General features: G+C 35.2%; 1 protein-coding gene across 1 annotated transcript; it reads left to right on the top strand.

Moving 5' to 3' along the window:
* Window positions 1–6,552: 6,552 nt before the first annotated feature.
* On the top strand, window positions 6,553–7,300 carry LOC110181965 (uncharacterized). Its single transcript, XM_020949914.2, has 2 exons — window positions 6,553–6,911; window positions 6,976–7,300. Exons 1-2 carry the CDS (start codon window positions 6,643–6,645, stop codon window positions 7,247–7,249), a joined length of 543 nt encoding a protein of 180 aa, XP_020805573.1. The 5' UTR covers window positions 6,553–6,642; the 3' UTR covers window positions 7,250–7,300.
* The last annotated feature ends 14,195 nt before the right edge of the window (window positions 7,301–21,495 follow it).

Genomic DNA, 21,495 nt, shown 5'->3' with positions numbered 1-21,495 from the left:
AAAATTTTCTAGCCTCTCGATTTTAGATTCAGTGCGAATTTTCAAAAACCGCAATTGCCTGGCCAATTGAAATTGACGCAAAGAGAGGTAATTGGCATTCAGATTGGAATGGAGAATTGGAGAATCAAATAATGCAATTTGCAAAAGGGGTGCAACGGGGGTGGGTAAAGTGTAGACAATAGCACATGGACACTGGATACATTATCTTCTATCGGAATAATATTGCTTCTTTGATTGTTTTTGAAACGTTTTTCGGAAACTTTAAAATTATTGCTTAGTCTATTTGTAGTGGGAGAATTTGATTATATATTCTCTGTATATTGAGGTTACTATTATTTTTTTATAATTATATATTATAATAATATATAAAATTATTATATTTTGAGTTTACTGTACTTAGTACTTCTTAATATAACATATAAATGAACAAGAATATGGTATTGGCTAAGCAATAATTTAAGGCTCTTTATTGTAAAACCATAAGAAAACTAGTATTTTCAATGAAGGCCCTTAAATTATAGCAAAAACCATTATTATCTGATTAAGAAACAAGAAACTAACTTCTGCGTTTTTTTTCTAGTATATATTATTATTTTATTTTTTCTAGTATTATATTAATATGCAGAAATCATATACTATATATAAATTCTATAGAAAATGTATTTGAAGATCAAAACCAGAAGAAACGAACCCTATTTTCAGAAAAACAGTTGTTATTGAATATAAGTAATAATTAATAGAGCAGTAAATGTAAAAGAATTAAAAGTTTATTTGAAAAATTTAACTGAGAATATTTATCACGATTTAAAAAAAGGAAAAACTAAGTTCTTTGATTATTTTCTTGCATATATATTCAGAAATTCTACATAAATATTGTATATATATGTATATATGTATTATAAATAATAAACAAATAAATAATAAAAATAATGTATAATATATACAATATTCATGTAAATACCAAAACGAGAAGAAACGAACCTTCTCTAAAGAAGAGTCGAGCTCTTAAAAAAGATAAAATCCATGTTCTTCGATTATTTGTTGTACCATAAACTCAGTTTAGTGTACAACATAAAGTATATAGAATTATTTATCTATAAGAAATAAAATATGACTATTCTGAGGAAGAGTTGTAATCGAAGCCTTAAAAAAGAACCAAAGTTCTTCGATTATTGTTTATACTATGTACTTTTATAATATTTTCTTAGAGCATCCCCTATTCGCTGTGTCCCTGTGTTTTCCCTGCCACTTCTTTACGTATTTGCTTTTGGCTCTTGCTTTTAGTGCGCTCCTCTTGTCCGGCTCATTGGGCAAAGCACGCTTAGAGCGTGTTTGTGATTGTTGGCATTATCTGCGGGTCCAAGCCACCCCACCTCCCATCCTACCTCCCGCTAACCCACCCACTCATCCCCCAGTCGTGGCTGCGAGGGAATCCCCGCTTCGTTTTGTGTGCCACACACGTACGTGTGTCTGTGTCTGCGCATTTGCTGCATAGTTTTCAGCGCAAGTGAATCTAAAACTTGGCAAACGTTCCATTCCGACTTTGGACTGACTTTTCGACTCTGGTCGGTCGTGGACCCGTGGACTTCTGTTGGACTCCTGGACAGTCTGGCTTTGTGGCCTCCAATTCGATTCCAAAAGCATATTTGCCAATTGGCTGCGCTTTGTGCGAAAATGCCCAAAAGGGGTCAAGGGGGGGCGGCCTCGATTTGAAATCCGGGAAAACCTTGGTAATGGAGGCCGACCAACTGATGCGGGGGAGGAGGAGGTACAATTAAAACTCCATTACAGCATGATACTCCTTTCGGCCTTGATTGTACGCCCCCCGTCCAGGGCTTCTCTCTGTCCCATTTCCCTTTCCGCTTGCCGCTTTCCACTTTTCCGCTTTCCCAGCTCGCCGCAACAAACGCTTCAATCAAGCGCCCGGACAATGGCCAGAACCTGAAGCGCCTGAAAAACCCCCGAAAACATTTGGCCCCAGCAGTGGCCCCGCTTTTACCCGATTTTTCACCCGCTTTTCCTCGCTTTTCTTTCTTTTTTTGTTGTTGTCCTGCCCGATTCCCACAATGACAACGTTAATTTTCACTCACCAGACCCCAAAATGGATCTTTGATTTTCGGGGCATTTCCCTCTTTTCCTTTCTTTTTTTGTTGTGGTGGTTTTGTAACTATTTTTTTGTGTGTTTTTAAGGTTACTTATTTTTTATTGGAAAGGTTTAATTCTGGGGAGTTTTTTGTCCGGAAAATGGAACAGTCATTAAGGCTTTTAAATTGATATTCAAGGGTATTTTTAAAGACATTTAAGTAGCTATAATTAAGTAGTTTCTATTGTGAAACAAGTAAACAAAAAGTAAAAGTGCTCGAAAAGTCTCAAAATAAGATTATTTTCTCAACTATAATTGATAAATATATAACAATTCTTTAAGTAATTGACTAACCAACCTTTTCTTCATTTTTATAAATTTGTAACTCAACTTTTTGTTTGTTAAATCTTAAATTTATAATCTGTTTAGTCACAAAAGCAGCTCCAAAAACATATCCCGACTTAAATCTAAGCCATAAATAATCAGCTTATGAATTAATTTACGGCTTAATTAAGGAATGTTGTGTTTTTGTCTCAAAAGAAAGCCTTAAACTAAATACAAAACAAAGTCAGTCGAGTGGAAAATGAAATTAGCTGAAATTCCACAAAATTTAATTGGACAAAGTTTGTGTCCATCGTTGGCTCGTATATAATTCGATAATTGATTGGAATTAATTGCAAACTTTTTGCATACTTCATTATCATCCTAAGTTCCCCAACCACCCGGGTATACATCTAAGAGAGGGGATGGAATGGTCCAAAACAAATTAAAAGGCCGCACATCGTTAACCACAGGCATCATTAAATATATCAAGTATTGGGATGGAAAACGAGGAAATGGAAAGAGAACGAGCAAGGGAAATGGAAAAGAGAAAGTATCTGAAATTGGCATTTGAACCTGTTCAGCATGAAAATCTCATCATTTTCATGAATACACAACACAGTTAGTTAGTTGACTTTGCATTTATCCTTTTTAAGGGATTTTCCAAGCAAAATATAATCACAAGCACTTGAAGCAATGAGCAATGTCGTTGAAGCAATTATTTACGACTTGAGCCTTGGCGGAATTTCATTAGTCAAAGTCAAAGCCAACGACGGCATCGATTTTTGCTTAATTTCGTTAAGGCAGGACATGGGCCCCATAGGAATTGTTGGAAATTTCCGGGAGGCAGAGGGGAGGGGAGCAATTTGACACATTTGAGGAGAATAATGCCCACTACTTATTTTCTTACTATCTGGCAGTTTGGGAAGGTGTGGAGGAAAATGCATTTAAGAAATTCTGACACACACACACACACACAAGAGAGATGGAAATACCTTTGTCTTTGTGTGAGTTAATGCAATGGGGGACATAAATGGGGTTTTAGAATTATAAGAGAAAGGCATAAGGAACAAGGTATATAGTTTTCTTACAATAATAATTAATCTTTATATAGCTTGTAGAATTAAGAATTGCTGAGCCATATGAAAAGAATTATAAATACTATTTTAAGAAATGAATCTTATTATTTGTAGCTATATTAGTTTAGTTAATTCAATTAATATAGAATAACATTATTTCTAAGCGTTTTTTAATTAGACTAAGGGGCCGAATTTTGATTGATCATAACGATCATAACAAATTGCTTGCATTCACTTTCAATTAGAATTAGAAGTATTCAATTAGAAGTATTCGTGACATTAAGAAAATTAATTAGTAAGTTAATCAATTGCAAGCACAGCTAATTATAGACTTAGGCTTGATCCCTCGTATGGCACGATATACATGATATAATTGTCATGATTAAGACTTACCTAAGTAGAGGACATACTTATTATCATTGTCCATCATTGCCTAATTCCTTCCAGTCCATAGTTATATTCCTGGTAATTATAATTAGGCCTTTCATGGTATCGAATCGAAGTAAGTCCCTTCCTGGTTATCCAGATGCATATCATCGATCAGATGATATGTTTGAGGTTGTAAGGCAATCGTTATCACTGCCATTATTATTCACTATCACTATCACTACGAAGTAAACACCGTGAATGCCGCGCACATACTAAGGTAGGAGCGGCAGCAGTGCCTCTATTTATAGTTCCCGGGCTAAGAGAACAGAGAAAGTGAAAGAGCGAAGTGAGAGCGAGAGTGACATAGATCATTCTAGAGATGCTTAGAGAGGAATACACATACCAAAAATGAAAGAGACAAAGAGAGTGGCAGAGAGCCACAGAGCCAGAGAGGGGGAGTTAGTGAAGGAGGCACTTTCGACCATATAAAGTATATATATTCTCATTCAGCATCAAAAGCCGACTCAATCCGCCTCTCCGTTTCTAAAAAAATTACACTCTCAGTTTTAAAGCTATCTCGCATCGGACGAACGCATATACATAGCTGCCAAAGGAACGATCGGAACATTTTTAGAAAAGAAATTATAACTTTTTCAGTTTTCAACAGATTTTTATCAAATTTAAGGAATAGCCAATTTATATTATTCTACACATGTGTTTAACATTTTATAAAAATCGGACTACTATATCACATAGCTGCCATAGGAATGATCGAGAAATGAGTACACTTAAAAATTATAACTTTTTCAGTTTTCAAAAGATTTTCGTCTAATTTAGGATAAAATAGTATTATTTTATAATTTCGGTTTTAATATTATTAATTTATATTATTATTTTATATTATTAATTAATATTATGCCCACTCTATACATCTCATTCTCTTTGGTATGTTTATCTCTCTCTGGGTACCTCTATAGAGGTAGCTCTGTCTCTCTCTCTCTCGCTCTAGGCTAAGCACTGGAGTTGTAACTTTCCCTCTCGCTCTCACTTTCTCTGATCTCTCTACTCAGGGACTATAATTAGAGGCACTGCTGCCGCTCCTGCCTTAGTATGTGCGCGGCTTCCTTAGTGTTTACATCGCAGTGATAGTGATAATGGTAGTGATAATGATTACCCTACTACCTCAAATATATCACCTGACAAATGCAAAACATTTGGATAACCAGGAAGAGGCTAACTTCGATGATGATACTATGAAAAGCCTAATTGACGTCGCCAAGAATATAAATTTACACTGAAAGGAATAAAACAAAGAGGAAAATGGATACCCGTGTGACCTTTCCTGAGGTAAGTCAAAGTCTTTTGTTACAATATTAAGCCTTTGCAAGGTATTATAATTTCAGTGGGAAACTTAAAAAGCAATGAAGAAGTCATTTCCGACCCTATAAATCATATATATTCTTGATCAGCATAAACAGCTGAATCAATCTAGCCATGTCCGAAAAAAAATGAAATTTTAAAATTTTTTAAAATTGTATAAGGGTTACACCGTTTAAATTGCCAAAAAAAAAAAGAAAAATTCAAACATTTTTAATTTCAAATATAAATATGCAGATATATTAACGAATTAAAAACTAGCACAGAACAGCTGCCCGAATTGAAATTAATATATTTTTGGCTTAGTTATGATATTTGAAAAACTTTGTTTATGGCTTAAAACATTACCTTATTTTGTTCTTTTCTTATTAGTTTAATCTTTAAAAATATATCACATTCTACTTTATTTGATTATCCTTGTTTTTCCTGATTTCCCCATTTCCTGTATATTTTCCCTAGCTCCCCTTGAATGCACTTTAGCTGGCTTTACTTCTCAAATACCAATACAAGTATATATATATATATATATTTATATATATTTTTGTGTACAGAAGGGAATTCATTCAGTAGTTTCTGGTTTAAAGGTGGTCAGGAAAAAGACGGGGGGAAAAAGTGGGGGAAAATGGAAACGGGGCGTGCCTTTTCCCAGGCGGGACTGCTTATCATAAATGACAAATCTGGAATGTGAATGCGAATGCTAAACGACCAACAACTAAATGGGCCAAAAGAGTCAGACAGCTCGATTTCCAAAAGGAGAATTGCTCCTCGCCTGGCTCCCCTCCCTCCCTGCCTGGCTGGCTGGTGTTCCAATTTTCCTGCATTTTGGTGTAAATGTAAATGTAAACGATATAATCGCTTCAATCTTTACCAAAAGAGGGAGGTGGAAAATTGCTATCCAAGTGGAAAACACAGAGAGGGCCAAAAAATAAACGGGAGCCATGAACCATAGACCAAGACTTTGGTTGCCTTCTTGTTAGCCTCTTTTAGCATTTAATTTATTTTTTTTTCTTGTGTTTGTATTTCTGGCCAAAATTGAGGGGTTTTCCTACCCCCAAAAATGCGATCGATGACTTTCTGGCTGGAATATTAACCGGAATGTAACCATTTGGCTTTACGCAAATTACAAGTTTTGTTAAAGATTTTCTTAGAAGAGAAAAGTTAACAAGAGGTTTTTAAATTGTTTGATTTGTAAGAATTATAAAGAAAAAGTTAAGTAAATAATTAACCAAATAAATAAATAATTGATTAAAAAACGATTTACTGTATCGCTCAACCTATTTAATAATTGAAAATTTGTCAATTTTAAATATATCTCAACGAAGTGACCCGATCTGAGTTAATCACTTGAATATTCTATAGTCTCAATAATCGGATCTCCCTGATTACCTGGGCGCTGGCCACCTGGACGACTTAATGTCGCGTTATCTGTACACCGATCACATCCTGGAAGCCTTCAATGTCTTCCATCGACCCATGGAGCTGGATGAGGTGGCCGGCTATGTGGCCGAAATGGAGGCCAAGTCCTTGGAAGAGGTACGACTGGCGGTCGATAATACCCTAACTGCCGCCTGGTTGCATGGTTTTATCAGTCGGGAAGACGATATGTTCACTCTAACCTGTGGCTATTGGGATGATGAAGAGCGGGGCATGTCGGGGAAGAGTCATTTGACTATAAGTCCAAGGTAAGCTATTTTGCTATTATAATTTATATATCTATAATCTAACGATCTTTGAGCTCTTTTCTAGTGCAGAGAAAAAAGGGGAGTCTCCTGGTGGCATCCGGGATATGGATTATGGGGATCAGATACTATCGGCCTTCTTGGATCGACGGTGTCCCCTCTCACTCCCTACTATTGTGAGCTATGTGTCAATGGCCATGAACAGGAGTCCAGCGGAGGTCTATGATGATGTAAGATTTACCCTTGAATTGGCCTTAGACCAAGGTTATTTACAGCAGCAGCAAGAACATGTCTTCCTTTTGCCCAAGGACTTTACCCCCGTAACTACAACATCTAAATAAATAAGTAAGAGACTTTTAGAATACAAAAATACAAGAGAAATTTGTTCATAAGAGTGCCTAAAGCTGCAATAATTAAGTAGTACCAAGCCTAAAGAAGAACTTAACCAGAAATAGTTTCAATCAGCACAGTAAGTAGAGACATTAGCTGGCACTTAAAGCCAATGGTCATGTCTCTCTCTCTCTTTGTGTGTTTCCCCTGCCAAGATGAGGTGACTTTTCCGACATTTTGGGCTTTATTTTGGCCCATGTCATCAGGTGTTCAATCTAGGTACGACGACGACGAGACTTGTCCAACAAGTCCTGGTTTCGTGTACATGTCTGCCGGTTAAGTGACCGCACAGGGAACCATTTGATGGTGACCCAGTTCGTATTGATTTCACAGTCCAGGAAAAGTCCATAGTCCACAGTGTGAACAAAGCACAAGCCATTGGCTTTTATTGTTTGCCAGCCTTTGGCCGGGGAGAATTTTCCTCAAAAGTCTGAGCTGGGGGGAAAACGAGACTCTCAACTCTCAACTCCTGATTCCGGAACTCCGGACTCTGGAGTTCCCATCGAGATGTGGGGTCTCCGATAAGCTCGCACCTATGCAGCCCCCAAATTGGGGTGTCAGCTGCCAGTGATTCTGTCACTATGCGGATGGAGGAGTAGAAACTACACTGAACAAAAAAACAAAGAATACTTGCATATTTAGTTTTACATTATTTTAGAGAATTTATGTAGAAAAAAAAAGAATAAGTTCGGAAAACCAAACTAACATAATTCTGTCAAACTAAAAACTTTATATCCCTGCTTAGAAATTATAAAAAGCGTAGGTAATTCCTGAATTAAAAAAGGTTCTATTGAAATTCGTATAAAAAAATTTTTAAAAATAAAACAGAGCTCCTTTTAAAGGTATTGTAATTTTAGTCAGAAGCTTGAAACGCAATGAAGAAGTCATTTCTGAACCTATTAATCACATATCTTCTTGATCAGCATCAACAGCCGAATCGATCTAGCTATCTCTGGCAGAAAATTTTTTTTCAAATGTTTTCAAAATTTTTTAAGGAGTTACATCGCTTAATTAAAAAACAAAACAAAAAAATTGGCAAAAAATTTAATTTTAGCTCATTTTAAATTGACTATGCAGATTTTTTGACCTTCACAAAACTAATACAGAAATGCTTTCCGAAATCAAATTAATGAATTTTTGATTTAGCTATGAAATTTTCAAATTTTGATTTGTCAAAATAAATGGGGGTTACATCGTTAAATTAATAAAAAAAAAATTTGATAAAACTTTACATTTTTTTCAATTTTAATCTGAGTATGCAGATTTATTAACCTATTAAAAACTAACATAGGAAAGTTTTCCGAATGAAAATTAATGGTCTTTTGGTTTAGTTATGCGTTTTTTAAGTTTTGATTTGTCGAAAAAAATGCAGTTTATTTCCGTTCTTGTTACTTTAAATAGACAAAACGCTCAAATGTTTTCTAAATAAATGCACTATGTAAATCCTAAACAGCTGGATTTCTTCAACATTATCCTTCTTTTTTTGCTCAGTGTACGAGAGTGTGTGTTTCAGGACTTGTGTGTGTATGTGAGTGTGTTGCGGTTAAATAGGAACTGCGCCAACTTATAACGCAGGCAACTTCCACATCCGTTTCCGTTGTCGGCGAGGCAAGGGACATTCCTGAGTTTCCACCACCCATTCACTTTTCCACCCACACTCACACCCCCTTTGGTGTGTCCTTTTCGTGTCCATGCCCTTTGGCATTCGCCGAAACTATTAAATCACATTTTACGAGCGTTAAGTGCACAATTAAAAGCATTTCGTTAATGTGGAAAATGTGGCGCTGCTGTCTTGCCTTGGACTGGCTTTCCTCCTCCCGGTTTTTCCAACCACCCTCCCTCCTTTCATTGTGATGTAATTAAATTTTCAGCTGCCTTGGCCGCGCATTGCTTTGCGTGCACCTTGGGGGCCAAGAAACGGCAACGGCAACGGCAAATGGAATAACATTGGATTTTTGGCCATGATCCTGAAGGAGAGCAAAGCTAAAAGGAAGAAGAAATAAGGGAAGATGGAGGAACAAGGAACAGGTCTCCATGGTGTCCTTGCTCCAAGCAAAAACAAACTAAATCGATTATGGTTTTTGATGTAAATTTCCTTCTCGGAACAGCCATTAGAAAGTTGTCCTTGAGGGGCCAACGACAGCCAACTTGGAGATTGTTCTTTAATCTCAGCTTAAGTTGAAAAATCTGTTGATTGCATGGATCCAAAATATCAACATCAAGTGTAATTTAAGGGACAACAAACCCACCCAGAGGGAGAGGTTTATTCTGTACTAAAACCATTATGCTTAGGCATAAATTACATTTAACATTAAAAGAAAAATCTATTATAGACCTTAAATAGTTGATTTCATTAAATTAATGATGCACATTAAATAACCAACTATAACAACTGGCAAATAAGGTTCTCTTGTGGAGAAAATAACAAGTGGCAGAGGCATCCACTTACTCCCCCCTTAGTTGCACTGCCTTCATTAAGAGTAAAACGCAAACTAAGTAAGTAATATGAGCCTTAGTAGGCGTGTGAAGAGCACACTTAAAAAAAAAAAAAATAAAGAGGGGGATGTGTTCACCCTCACACCAAAAAAAAAAAAACACTCCCCCTCCTCACAAGCACACCCCTCTTCTTGCATCACGCATACGCCTAAGTGCGGAAGCATGTTCAAGTGTGTTGGAAATGGAAAGCAATGTGTTACTTTTTTTGTATGCTTGCCTCTGATTTTTCATTTTGCTTGCTTTATTTCCTTATTTCCCTCCCGCATTTCCTTAGCATTTTGTGACGTCACGCCCCTGTGGGCATGGCCGAATCGCGAACGGATGACAGTTGACGGTACAAAGTAGCGCTGTCTTGTCCTTGTCCTTCGTTCCAAAAAAAAATCAAGGAAAAAAGAGGACGCTCCAAGCAAAGTGCAGGGAAACAAGGTGAAGGGTAAGCGGAGGGAGAGCAGAGGTTTTCTACAGGAGCAAAAGGACATACCGGGAATTTGACATTAAGAGGGGGTAGCATTTAAAGTTTGCTTTAAAATACAAGATCATCTAAAAAAGGTTTTATTTTCTATATTGTGTCAAATTAAATATTGAAATAATCGAAAAATATATATTTAAAATATTAATAGTACCAAAAATATATAAACAGTTCTGCAAGAAAGTAAAAATAATGCAAAGTAAATGTTTTTATAGCATTTACATGCATTCCTATAATATCAACTAAACTTCTTAGAAAGAGTTTCAGGAGAAGAAATTTCCGAGTTCCGATTTTGTTTTCAAATAAATATTGAAAATAATTAGAAAATAGCGATAGCCTTAAATTATAAGGCATCTAGTATCTATAATATATATAATATATAGTTACATCTCATATAAAATAACAAGAATGTTATTCTGAGCCAAGCATTTCTGGAAAAGGGATTACATTTTCGATATTGTGTCAGAATAAATATAGAAAATGATTTAGAAATATCTATAAAATATTGCTAACCATAGGCATATCCATAATATATTACTATTTCTGCTACAAAGTAACCATAAAATTAATATCTTCCTATAAAAAGAGACCCCAAAATCCTCAAACCTCCCTCGCTGCAGCTGCAATAGAGGCATATAGCCTCAAGTTCCGTTATTCTCGCTGTTTGCTTCTGCTTTTGCCTCCATTTTTTCTTTCTTTTTTTTGCGAATATGGCAGCGCTTCCGGCGCTGGCCCGATGGCCTGCTGCGTCCTTTTGATATTCGGAACCGGAAGGAGGGAGCGTGGAAGATGCCTTTTTTTAAAGGCAAAACATTTAGTTTGTTGCATGTTTGGACATGTTGCTCACTGCTGCTCGCTGCTTGGCTGTACGTGACATTTTGCGGAAATGGAAATGGAGCCCCGGCTAAGCCAAAGATGAAGATATTCCATCTTTTAAAGGAGAGCCCTGCACCAGCGAATTCTTATAATTTGCATTGAAGTTTTGATTGCCACAAAGAGAGAGAGAGAGCGAGAGAAAGAGAGCAGCAATCCGGAAACCGGAAAGGGCCGATGACAAATGCACGCTTCTTCCCAAAGGAAATGGGGGAAAAAATTTAAAAACAAAACGAGTCAAGACAAAGGGAATCACACAAAAATCCAGTGATAAGACACACTTGATTGCAAGTGCATTCAATATTCAAGTAAATCCATGACATAAATACATATATGTGCAAAGTTCAAAGAAACTATGCCTTTATAATCTAAAGATGTGGCAAAAGTATATAGCAAGCATATACATATATTACTTTCCATAGATAAGTAATTGCATTTACACTTAAATTTAAATCTTCATAACTTTTTGGGCTCTGAGGCTCTAACTGAAAGTTTGAACAACTTATTTCAAGGTCTCTTTACTTCCATTAACCTCTCCTCCTTGCATTAGATATCAGCAGCAGTAGCAGCATAAAAGCAAATTAAAGTTTGCCTTTGCTGGACATCATCAAAAGGTAAGTTTATGTGCAATCACGGACTGCCATAAACCCTCTAAGTAATGAAGGGGTGCCCGCTACATTCAACTAAACAAACAAACAAAACATACATAGATGCAGAGGTGAATCCTGGATAGAGGATGATTTTAATCGAAGGGATCAGGGGCTACGGCACACGACCGGATGGAACAAACAGAGAAAAAAGGAAGCCGTTGAATGTTAGTGATGGAAAAAAATTAAATGTGGCTAGAAGAAATATAGATACTTCTTTAAATATATTTCTTTATAATACCAAAAAAGTACTACAAATAATATGAACATATATAATATGTCACTCAATTCGAAATTGTTTCAAAAACACTGAAAAAGAAGCTTCAAAATATGTTTGAAAAATGTTTAGTCCTTTCAAAATATTATAGTTTTGTTTTAGATACTTTTTCTGGGTAAAATTCTTGAGTTTTTTAATAGAAAAATCCAAGTAAGAGTTTCTCCCTTCCCTTATTAGTTTGAGACATTTTTGATTTCTTAAAATTTCAAATTTTATGGAAAACATTTCCTTAAACAAATGTAAAGCTCCTTTTACAATATCATAGCCTCTATTTAGACACCTGTTCCAGTTGAAATACTTCCAAATTTTAGCTAGAAAAGAAAGGAACCTTGTAACTTAGCATCTCCTTTGCTTGGGCCTCCAACCGGATTTTCCGTCTCCACTCCTGGCATTTCGTGTCTGGATTGTCCGGCGGTGGCTAAGTCTTAAGACCCATAAAACCCATGTAGCATAACTAATAGGTCTTTGGCCAGGAGTTTTGTTTATTCTTTGCTTCTGCTTCTGCTTTTGCTTCTGCTTGTGCTTCTGCTTGTGCTTCTGCTTGTGCTTCTGCTTTGCTTTCCTGCTCGATTGCAGTTCAATGCACGAGCGTTGAAATTGTTTTCATTATTTCATTTCATTTGGCTTGTGCCATGTGCACCTGTGAGTTATGGCCCGAAGCCGGCTTTTGCCCAGGTATTTCGTACAGAGAGCAGAGGGGTGTGGGACAGGGATTAAAGCCAAGCTGCCAACGCTGCACCCTCGGCAAATGCTCTGTGGAAAAGTCATTCGGAAAACCCATGCTCCTTCCATACTCCCAACTCTTGCTCGACGGTGCATGCTGTGGCAAAAAGTATGAGCCATTAAATAAATACCAGCTTCAATCTGGGAAAACGCTACGATGGGAAAGGGCAAGGAAAGTGGAAGGAAAAGCGGTAGGATAAGGAAAATGGAGGGGGTAAAATTGGGAAAATGTCGCCAAAGAAGTTCAAATAAAAATGCATAATTCAAACTAAATGCAAACCAAGTGCGTGTGCGTGCAAAACAGTCATCCAACTTGGTCACGTTTTGTAATTTAAAAGAATTAAATTAAGGTATTTTATGGTCATATAAAATATTAATAAATATATTTTTTAAATTCTGTATTTCACACAAATAAGAACAAGTCTTTGAGTTAACCCATTTTGAAGTAAAACTATCATCATTCAATGCTTCACTGTGATCCTTGGCCTCCAAAGGATTTCGTTTCTGCACAGGTGAGTATGTGTGTCTGTGTGTGTGAGCTTAAATCAAATATTGGCAGGTGTACGTGCATGTAAGCCTTGAATTATGCATGTGTGCGTGAGCCTGAGCCCCCTGAGCATAAATAAAATAATTGCATATGTCGCTTGATGCCATATTCCCCCTATATTTCCCTCTCCCAATTCTGATTTCTCCATCAAACTGTTTGCATAGGAAATGTAGGGAATATTACGCCCATTAATGCCCACATAATTTCATATTATCAGTCTGTTAGTAAATTAATTTTACAAGTCTTGCAATATAAAAAAAAATTAAGTATTCTTAGACAGAGTTTCTGTATTGATTATTATTAATTTTACTTTACAGAATTTTGATGAAATAGAACTAATGTTATAATATGTAAAATTTACTATTTATAATTTGATGAGTATTATTGTATTGAATGAAAAAATATATATTTCAATATATTTTTTATAAATATTTCAGAATTTATTTGATAGTAAAATATAACCACAACTCAAATTTATTAAAATATTCAATAATAATCTCTAATAAAATATTCTTTTCTTTATTTTCTTTAAAAATTTCAATATTCCACACATTTATCTTTACTAAGCTAAAATACGTTTAGCTTATTTAATCTTTCTAAAGCCATAATATTTATATTTTATGACTATTTCAAGTCAATAAATTTAAAACAGAATTTCACAATTAAAATTGATTGTGGGAATGCATTTTCAATGGAGTGTATTTTCCCTTTAGAGTTCTCCTACTTTTTTTTTTTGGTAATTCTCTCAGCACTATAATAATTTTTTGTAGATTTTTGTGTGCATTTTTCTTGTTTTGTATTTTTTTGTTGACTAGCAGCTACTTTCATTGTTCCGGCACTGTGTGCATAATAAATAAGAGAGGGAACAGGCCGCATAATCGACGCATCCCTTGAATAATGTACGCGGAATGTTTCGAATGTTCCGCGAATGGCGGGCGGAATTCATGGAATGTTTATTAAACACAGCCGGTAGTAAGCGGCTTACATGGCCTATAGGGAGGTGGTAATATATCTATATATACATATATATATAGTATAATATATATATATATGTGGCAAAAGGTGGGCCTTAAAAGTGGAGGCTCCCACACACACACACCCATGCCACTTAGCTGGCATCCGCTTTTCGGGCAACCCAATTTATGGCACATCCCTCATCCGGCTGGCTGCCCCGGTTAAGCATTCAAATAATCGTCCATAAAGAATCGTTATATATATATGTATATAGTAGCTTCATGTATCATTTGTTTTGTTGATAGTTTGATGGGAATAAGTGACTGTATGCCATGGAATATAATATGATATAGTTTATGTTTACTTAATTTGAACTTAAGATGGAAAAGAATTTAAAATCGATATTATAATATTCCATGGCATACATTTTAACATACAAAACTATCGAAAATCGATTTTAATTCCATAAGGAATATTTATACATATATACTCTGCCTAATGTATACTATATTTCGTTGATAGTTTGTTGGTAATGAATAACTATAGGTCTCAGAATATAAAATAATAATTGAACTAGAGCTCGGTTTTTATCGATTTCTGTCTACAAAAATATTGATAATCGAATTAATCCTAAAAAAATAATTATTATACATATACATTTGTGGAAATTTGATTTATTTCATTGATCATTTTCCTCAAATAAGTAACTAATGCTGATGAAATATGATATTATATTTATTTTATCAGAACTAAAGGTAAAAAAACATTTATAATAATTGATTTAAAATCAATAATGTATCTTTACTTTAATTTTTACCTCTTTCCGCAAGTTCCTAATAACTCCTAATGGTTCAAAATTTATCCTGTCTTAATGACGGCTAATATTTCCTAACATATCCTTACTGCTGCCTTAAAAAATGAGTCGTCAGTTTTAACTGGCATTCCCTTTAATTGCCGCGCTCTGATGAGCTCTAAACTTGGCATGCAAATATTATAATATATGTATGTATATTTCCCGGCTATTTAGTTTCAGTTCGCAGGAGTATATGTATGTTCCATTTCCTCCTCACTTGGCTTGCTGGGTCATTTGTTTGGCTCTCTGTCAGGGTACGGAGCTCATTTCTCTTAGTCGCTGCATGAAAATTCATTTGAAAATATGAGAAATGCATTCGCTAACTTGGCCACCATACATGTATATGTGGGGCTATGGCGGGCACTCAGAGAAAATAATTGAGAATCTTTTGAATAAATATATAAAATATAAAGTAAGATAATGATACAAAAATATTAAAAACAAAATGTTGTTGTCCCTTAAAAGATGTTGCTGTTAAATTTATTTTTCTAATGTTTTATCCTTTATTGATTAATATTTCCATAGCTAATCAAAATATATATGAGAATTTTGGTAATTATTGACTTTTTGACCTTCGTTTCCCTACAAGAAAAATAATAATATGTGTATTTTATATGCTAATTTTTTTGGGTAAATCTAAGATTTTAAAATCTCAGAACTCAACCAAAAATGCATTAATTTCAATTCGGATAGCTGTTCTGTGTTAGTTTTTTATAGGTTAATAAATCTACATACTCAGTTTAAAATGTAAAAAAATATAAATTTTTTGTCAATTTTAATGATGAAACCCCTTAAAAAAATTTGAAAAAAATTTCAAAAAATATTTTTCTACCAGACATGGCTAGATCGACTCGGCTGTTGATGCTGATCAAGAATATATATGATTTATGGGGTCGGAAATGACTCCTTCCTAAAATAATAATACTTTTCAGGGGTATAACTATGAAATTTATATGGTATATATTTTTTTTCAAGTGTGTGTGTGCCTGGTAGTGGGTGTGTGTGCTGTGGGTGTGCTTTGGGTGTGTGTTGACTTTGCCCAGCAGCGGATTCAGTTGCGGCACTCGCTCTGGCATTCGGCTCCTTTATGTTATTTATTCAAGCAATTGCCACTGTCAACACAGCGCACATTGATAGGCCAATGATGAGGGATGAGGGGAGGCAGCGGGAAAACTGCGGGAGGAAAACTGTGTGGGAGGGACACTGGCAAACTTGGCGGAGGGGGGGAGAATAGAAATCGAAAATAAATTTTCAAACGATGAGGGAAATGGAAATGGCAATGGCAACTTCTTAGCAATGTCTTCTTGCCTGCAATTGGACAATTCTATTTTTGTTTATCTTTGTCTGTTGCTGTGCAGCTCATTTTGTTCATTTACATTTCCCATTTTCCATTTCCCAACCAACCTCTACACTCCCTCCCCGCCCCCTTAGTAAATGTTGTGCAAAGCAATAAAAGGGAATGTGAATGGCGAAAAGGCGACAGAACACAGAAGACAGGCGACAGGAGACAGCCGACGGGCGACAGGCGACAGGAGAAGACAGTAGAGGTGCTGACACCACCCCCATTGTCCTGGCAGCAGGATGAGAATGAGGGTATCAAGGATTCAAGGGTTCACAAGCTACCAGCGATGGGTGTGGTGCCTACAATATGCTCAATGTCAATTTGAATGGGAAATGACTTGGAATGGGGCTTCCATCGGGCATTCCCCGGTGTGTGACTATAAAAAATATTTTTTAAAAATTGTATAACCCTTAAAATGTATCCTTAATTAAACAAAATTTATGGGAAATATTAAATAAATTCTACAAGATGTTATTTAAAATATTTGTCAATGAATTTAGTTAACAAATATTCTAGTAAAATAGAATTTTAATTTCATCTAATATTCTCAGATTCATTTTCAACATTTCCCTCTTTTCTGCAGGGTATTCTTCAGCTTTAAAATTGACCTTTTCCCTTAAATGAAAATGGTGGCCGGAAAATGGCTGCAAATCCACTTATTCATTGCCCAAATGAAAATGGAAAATGTACTCGAGCTTTCTCTTTGGGGCGGGGAGGGTTAACCTAACCATATCTGTGTTTGGCTGCCAGTGACATGCATAAATTAACGCTCTTTAAAGCCCATCCCCAATGTCGATGGATGGGAGGTGTACCTACTCTCATTCCCCCTCTAAAATAAAAAGTATGCAGCAAGATTTGTGCTGGTCCTGCCATTTACGCAAATAAATGCTCCAAACTTTTTCAGGGAGGGCTGAGAATTAAAGAAGAAAGGAGGTTGGAGAAAGGCATTCTCAAAAGCAAAAGCCGGGCAAGTGAAATCAACAAGGAGCTAACAGAAAGTCCGAGAATCCAAGTCCAAAGTTGCCGTCTGAGCCAACTACTTAGCGTCAGCGACAGGCGTGCTTTTCTTTTTTGGCCGCCCTCGTTCCTCTTTGCTTTGGACCAAATCAATTACATGGCAAGAAAAAAATGATTAAATTAGTAATAAAATTTACAAAAAATGGGGATAATTTAAGAATGTTTAAAAAGCAGTTTAGGATATAAATAATCCGAAAACAGTAGACAATGTAGACCTAACAATCAACATTTCTCAATCAGCAATTAAAAATAACAATTCAAGAAAAAAAAAACAATAAGCTCTTCACAAAAGGGAATGAAAATTATAAAAATCTACATCCAGAATTTAGCATTTAATAATCAAGAGTCCAAAAATCAAACAATCAACATTGAACAATTAGTATTTAACATTTATCATTCAACGATCAACATTAAACTATTAAAATTTGGGATTAAACAATCAACAGTCAAAATTCAACAATTGACATTTAGGGATCGATATTTAACATTTAACAGAAAAAACAAAATAACATTCAGCAAGTTCAACAATCAATATACCATAATAAATATTTAATATTCAATATTCAATACCAGTAAACATTCAACATTCAAAATTTATCAATCAACCTTCAACAACAATGGAAAATTTATAACCATCAGTTAACAAATCAATTAAATATTTAAAAAAATACATATATTTTTTATTAACTTAATTTATTTTATATAAATCCAATATAAACTCAATACAACAGACAACTCCCTTAATTTTTTTTCAGTGTTCCCACCATCTCATGGGGTAAATGGGGCCATTGAGTGGCCCCTGGAATGGCGCTAAGCGTTGACTGAAATGCTTTGCGCCATTTTGTTTTTAAATATATAAACACAATAAATATAAAAATATAAACAAAAAACATAAGCAAAAGGCGATGCCAAGTAGGTGGAGGAGAGGGGGTAAGAGGGGGGCTCTAAAGCGCGGCCAAATGTTTGGGCTGTAAAAATTGTTTACGACCACTAAAGGAAAACCGCGGAACACGACACCACAACACCAACAAGGGGCATCAAGCACAGGCGGCTTTTCCATTCCAGGGAAAATCCCCGCCTGCGGTTGCGGGTGGGGGAAGGGAGGGTTAGGGGTCACCATATTGGCCATGTTTATGTGGCTGCTGCTGCCTGACAATTTTATGCTCATGCCGTGGCGATGGCCAAAACGATTTTGGATCCTTTTTCAATCCCTGCCATCACAAGAAGCACTTCGAAGTATCGATAAATATTGATTTAAAGAATGAACATAGTTCAGGTCTTTTTGAGAACAAAAGATGCCATAAAACACATGTAATTGTATATATATATATATGTAAATGTATATATATATTTATATTAGTTAATTGCAAAATTAATATTATCGTATAAATATATTATATAATTTAATTTTAAGAGTTTCTTGTACAGAAAAATAACATCAACCAGCTTTTAAGCAGAGCCATTTTCACTTAAGACTGTGGCTTTTCCAAAATAAATTGAAATTGAAAGAGTATTTTCAAGGAGTTTAGCAAAGTATAAGTAGTAAAATCATCTATGGATATATTCTGGTAACTAAAATGATATACTAATTATTAATTCATATAGTTCCTCTTAAATTCTTTTAAACTCTATTAAATTCCAAAGAAACAGAGCCTTAGCTTAAGAGTTTTTAGACAAAGTTAAAGTTGAATTAACATGACAAAAGGCTTTACCTCAACCATTTCCTTCACCTTTACCTCTAACTCTACCTCTCTTTGAACCCATCTTTAAAAAACCTTGCCTGACCTTTGGCAGCAAATTTTGTGGCAGTAATTTGTCCAGCCAATCAAGACAAACTCATTTAACTTAACCTTGGATACTACTATTTCTCCTTCCACCCTTTTAACCCAAGGTAGCTTGATCCTGCCGAAGGCCAAAGACAAATGTGCTTGTCAAATATGATTTTAATAACACTCCGTATAACCAAACCCACCTGGCTCCTTTATCTTCCGTTTGAACATATCCTGCCACTGGCCACTGCCACTCCTTCTAAGCCGAGAGGAGGTCAGGCGTCCTGCTGCTGGTCTCTTGCCTAAAATTATGCAATACCCGGGCTTTAAAGTAGATTACACGAAATTTGCACACGAAGGCACAAAAGCCCACGACGGGCATTAATCACAGGGCCTCCGGTGTTGTGTGTCTCTATGTGTGTGTGTGTGTGTGTGTGTGTGCTTTTAAATAGCTGGCCACGCCCACTGCAGCTGGAACAAGGAGCTGGAGCAGTAGCAGGATCCTCTGGCAAGGAGCAGCCGTAGCTGGAATAGGAACAGCGGCAGCGGCAAATAAATTGCCAACGTGCCGGAATGCAACGAAACCCTTTGGGTTTACGAGATTTTTCCATATTGCTTTCGGAGCACGCTCCTCCTATATATATAGTACTTATATATATATTTTTTTGGACGGTGTACTTCACTACGCCCCTCCTCACACCCTCTTGGGGGTACAAAAAAGGAGAAAAATTAAATAAAATAAACAACGGAAACATAGGCGAAAAAAATTAGCATAATTTTTCAATTGTACTTTTGGCAAGCGCCTAGCCGGTGGTTCCTTAAGTTTCTTAGGATCCTTTTGGAGGTGGGTGGAGGGGACCTTTAGGTCTTTTTAATTTGTTTATTTTGTAAAGTATTTAGAAACTAGAGGAAATTCTGGTTTGAAAAGCATTAATATTTAGTATTATTTTTAATTTTTGATATGTTATAAAAGTTTTTATTATATACTTTAAAGTTAGTTTAATACCAGTACCATTTATCGTAATTAAAGGTATATCCCCAAGTTTCTGATGTTCCTGTAAAGGGAAAACTCAGCTTTCCTTCTTATTAATTTGTTAGTTTTTAAACTAACCATTTTGATCTTAAATTTTGTACAACTATCAATAATATATATATTTTTGTTTAACTTTTTATTTATCTTTTAAATGGTTTTTTATACCCTTGCAGAATATTCTAATTTCAGTCAGAAGCATAAAACTTAGTGAAGGAATCATTTCCGACCCTATAAATCATATATATTCTTGATCAGCATAAAAAGCTGAGTCAATCTAGCCATGTCCGGTAAAAAATTTGTTTTTTTCATTTTTTTCCAAATTTTATAAGGCGTTTTATCATAAATGTTGTCTAAAAATTAGACAAAAAATTTAAATTAAAAAAAATGTAAAACTCAATATGCAGATTTGTTAAACCTATAAAAAACTAGCACAGAACAGTTGCCCGAATTGAAATTAATGCGTTTTTGGTTTAGTTGTTATAATTAAAAAACTTTGATTTACCCAAAAGTTAGCATATAAAAATATCAATATAATATACCTAAAATACACATATTTTATGTTTTTTTTTTTAGGTATACGAAAGCTAAAAAACCAAGTATTCATATATATTTTGTTTTCCAATCAAAATCTAAAAAAATTAAGAATAAATCATTGAAAAGAAAAATTCTATAAACAATTTAACTGCATTTATTCATTATTTTGTAATGAATATCATCATTAAAATGTCAAAAAATCATACATTTTTAATATTTTAAATATTAAAACCCAAAATGGTGGTATTCTTATAAAAGCGAATACAGAAAATTGTTCCAAATGGACATTCATGAAGTTTTAGCCTATCTTTAATTGATTTAACATTCGAACCTATGATCGTAAGAGTTACTTCAAAAGTATGCACACCTCGGCTTCTTGAACTTAGCTTCGACTTCAGGCTGTTAACTTCTCTAGGTATTTTGCCTTAAATTATATATTATGAGAGTTCCTACTTTTAACTTATTTTTATTTTGATATTTCCCCTTAAATATTGAAAAGAAATCCTTGACTGCTTCCAGCATATTATTTCTCTGTACAAATTCCTGATATTTTTGTTTTTGTCGCCTACACCAGAGGCATTGCTCCGTTTTCATATTGCTTTCATTGCCGCCTTCTCTGGCGGTTTCCTTTTGGTTTTTCTTTATTTTTATATACATTTTCCT

This window comes from Drosophila serrata, unplaced genomic scaffold (genome assembly GCF_035046125.1).
Source record: "Drosophila serrata isolate PLE 108 unplaced genomic scaffold, ASM3504612v1 contig_276, whole genome shotgun sequence".
In the NCBI taxonomy this organism is placed as follows: Eukaryota; Metazoa; Arthropoda; class Insecta; order Diptera; family Drosophilidae; genus Drosophila; species Drosophila serrata.
This window is presented reverse-complemented; position numbering and strand designations above follow the sequence as displayed.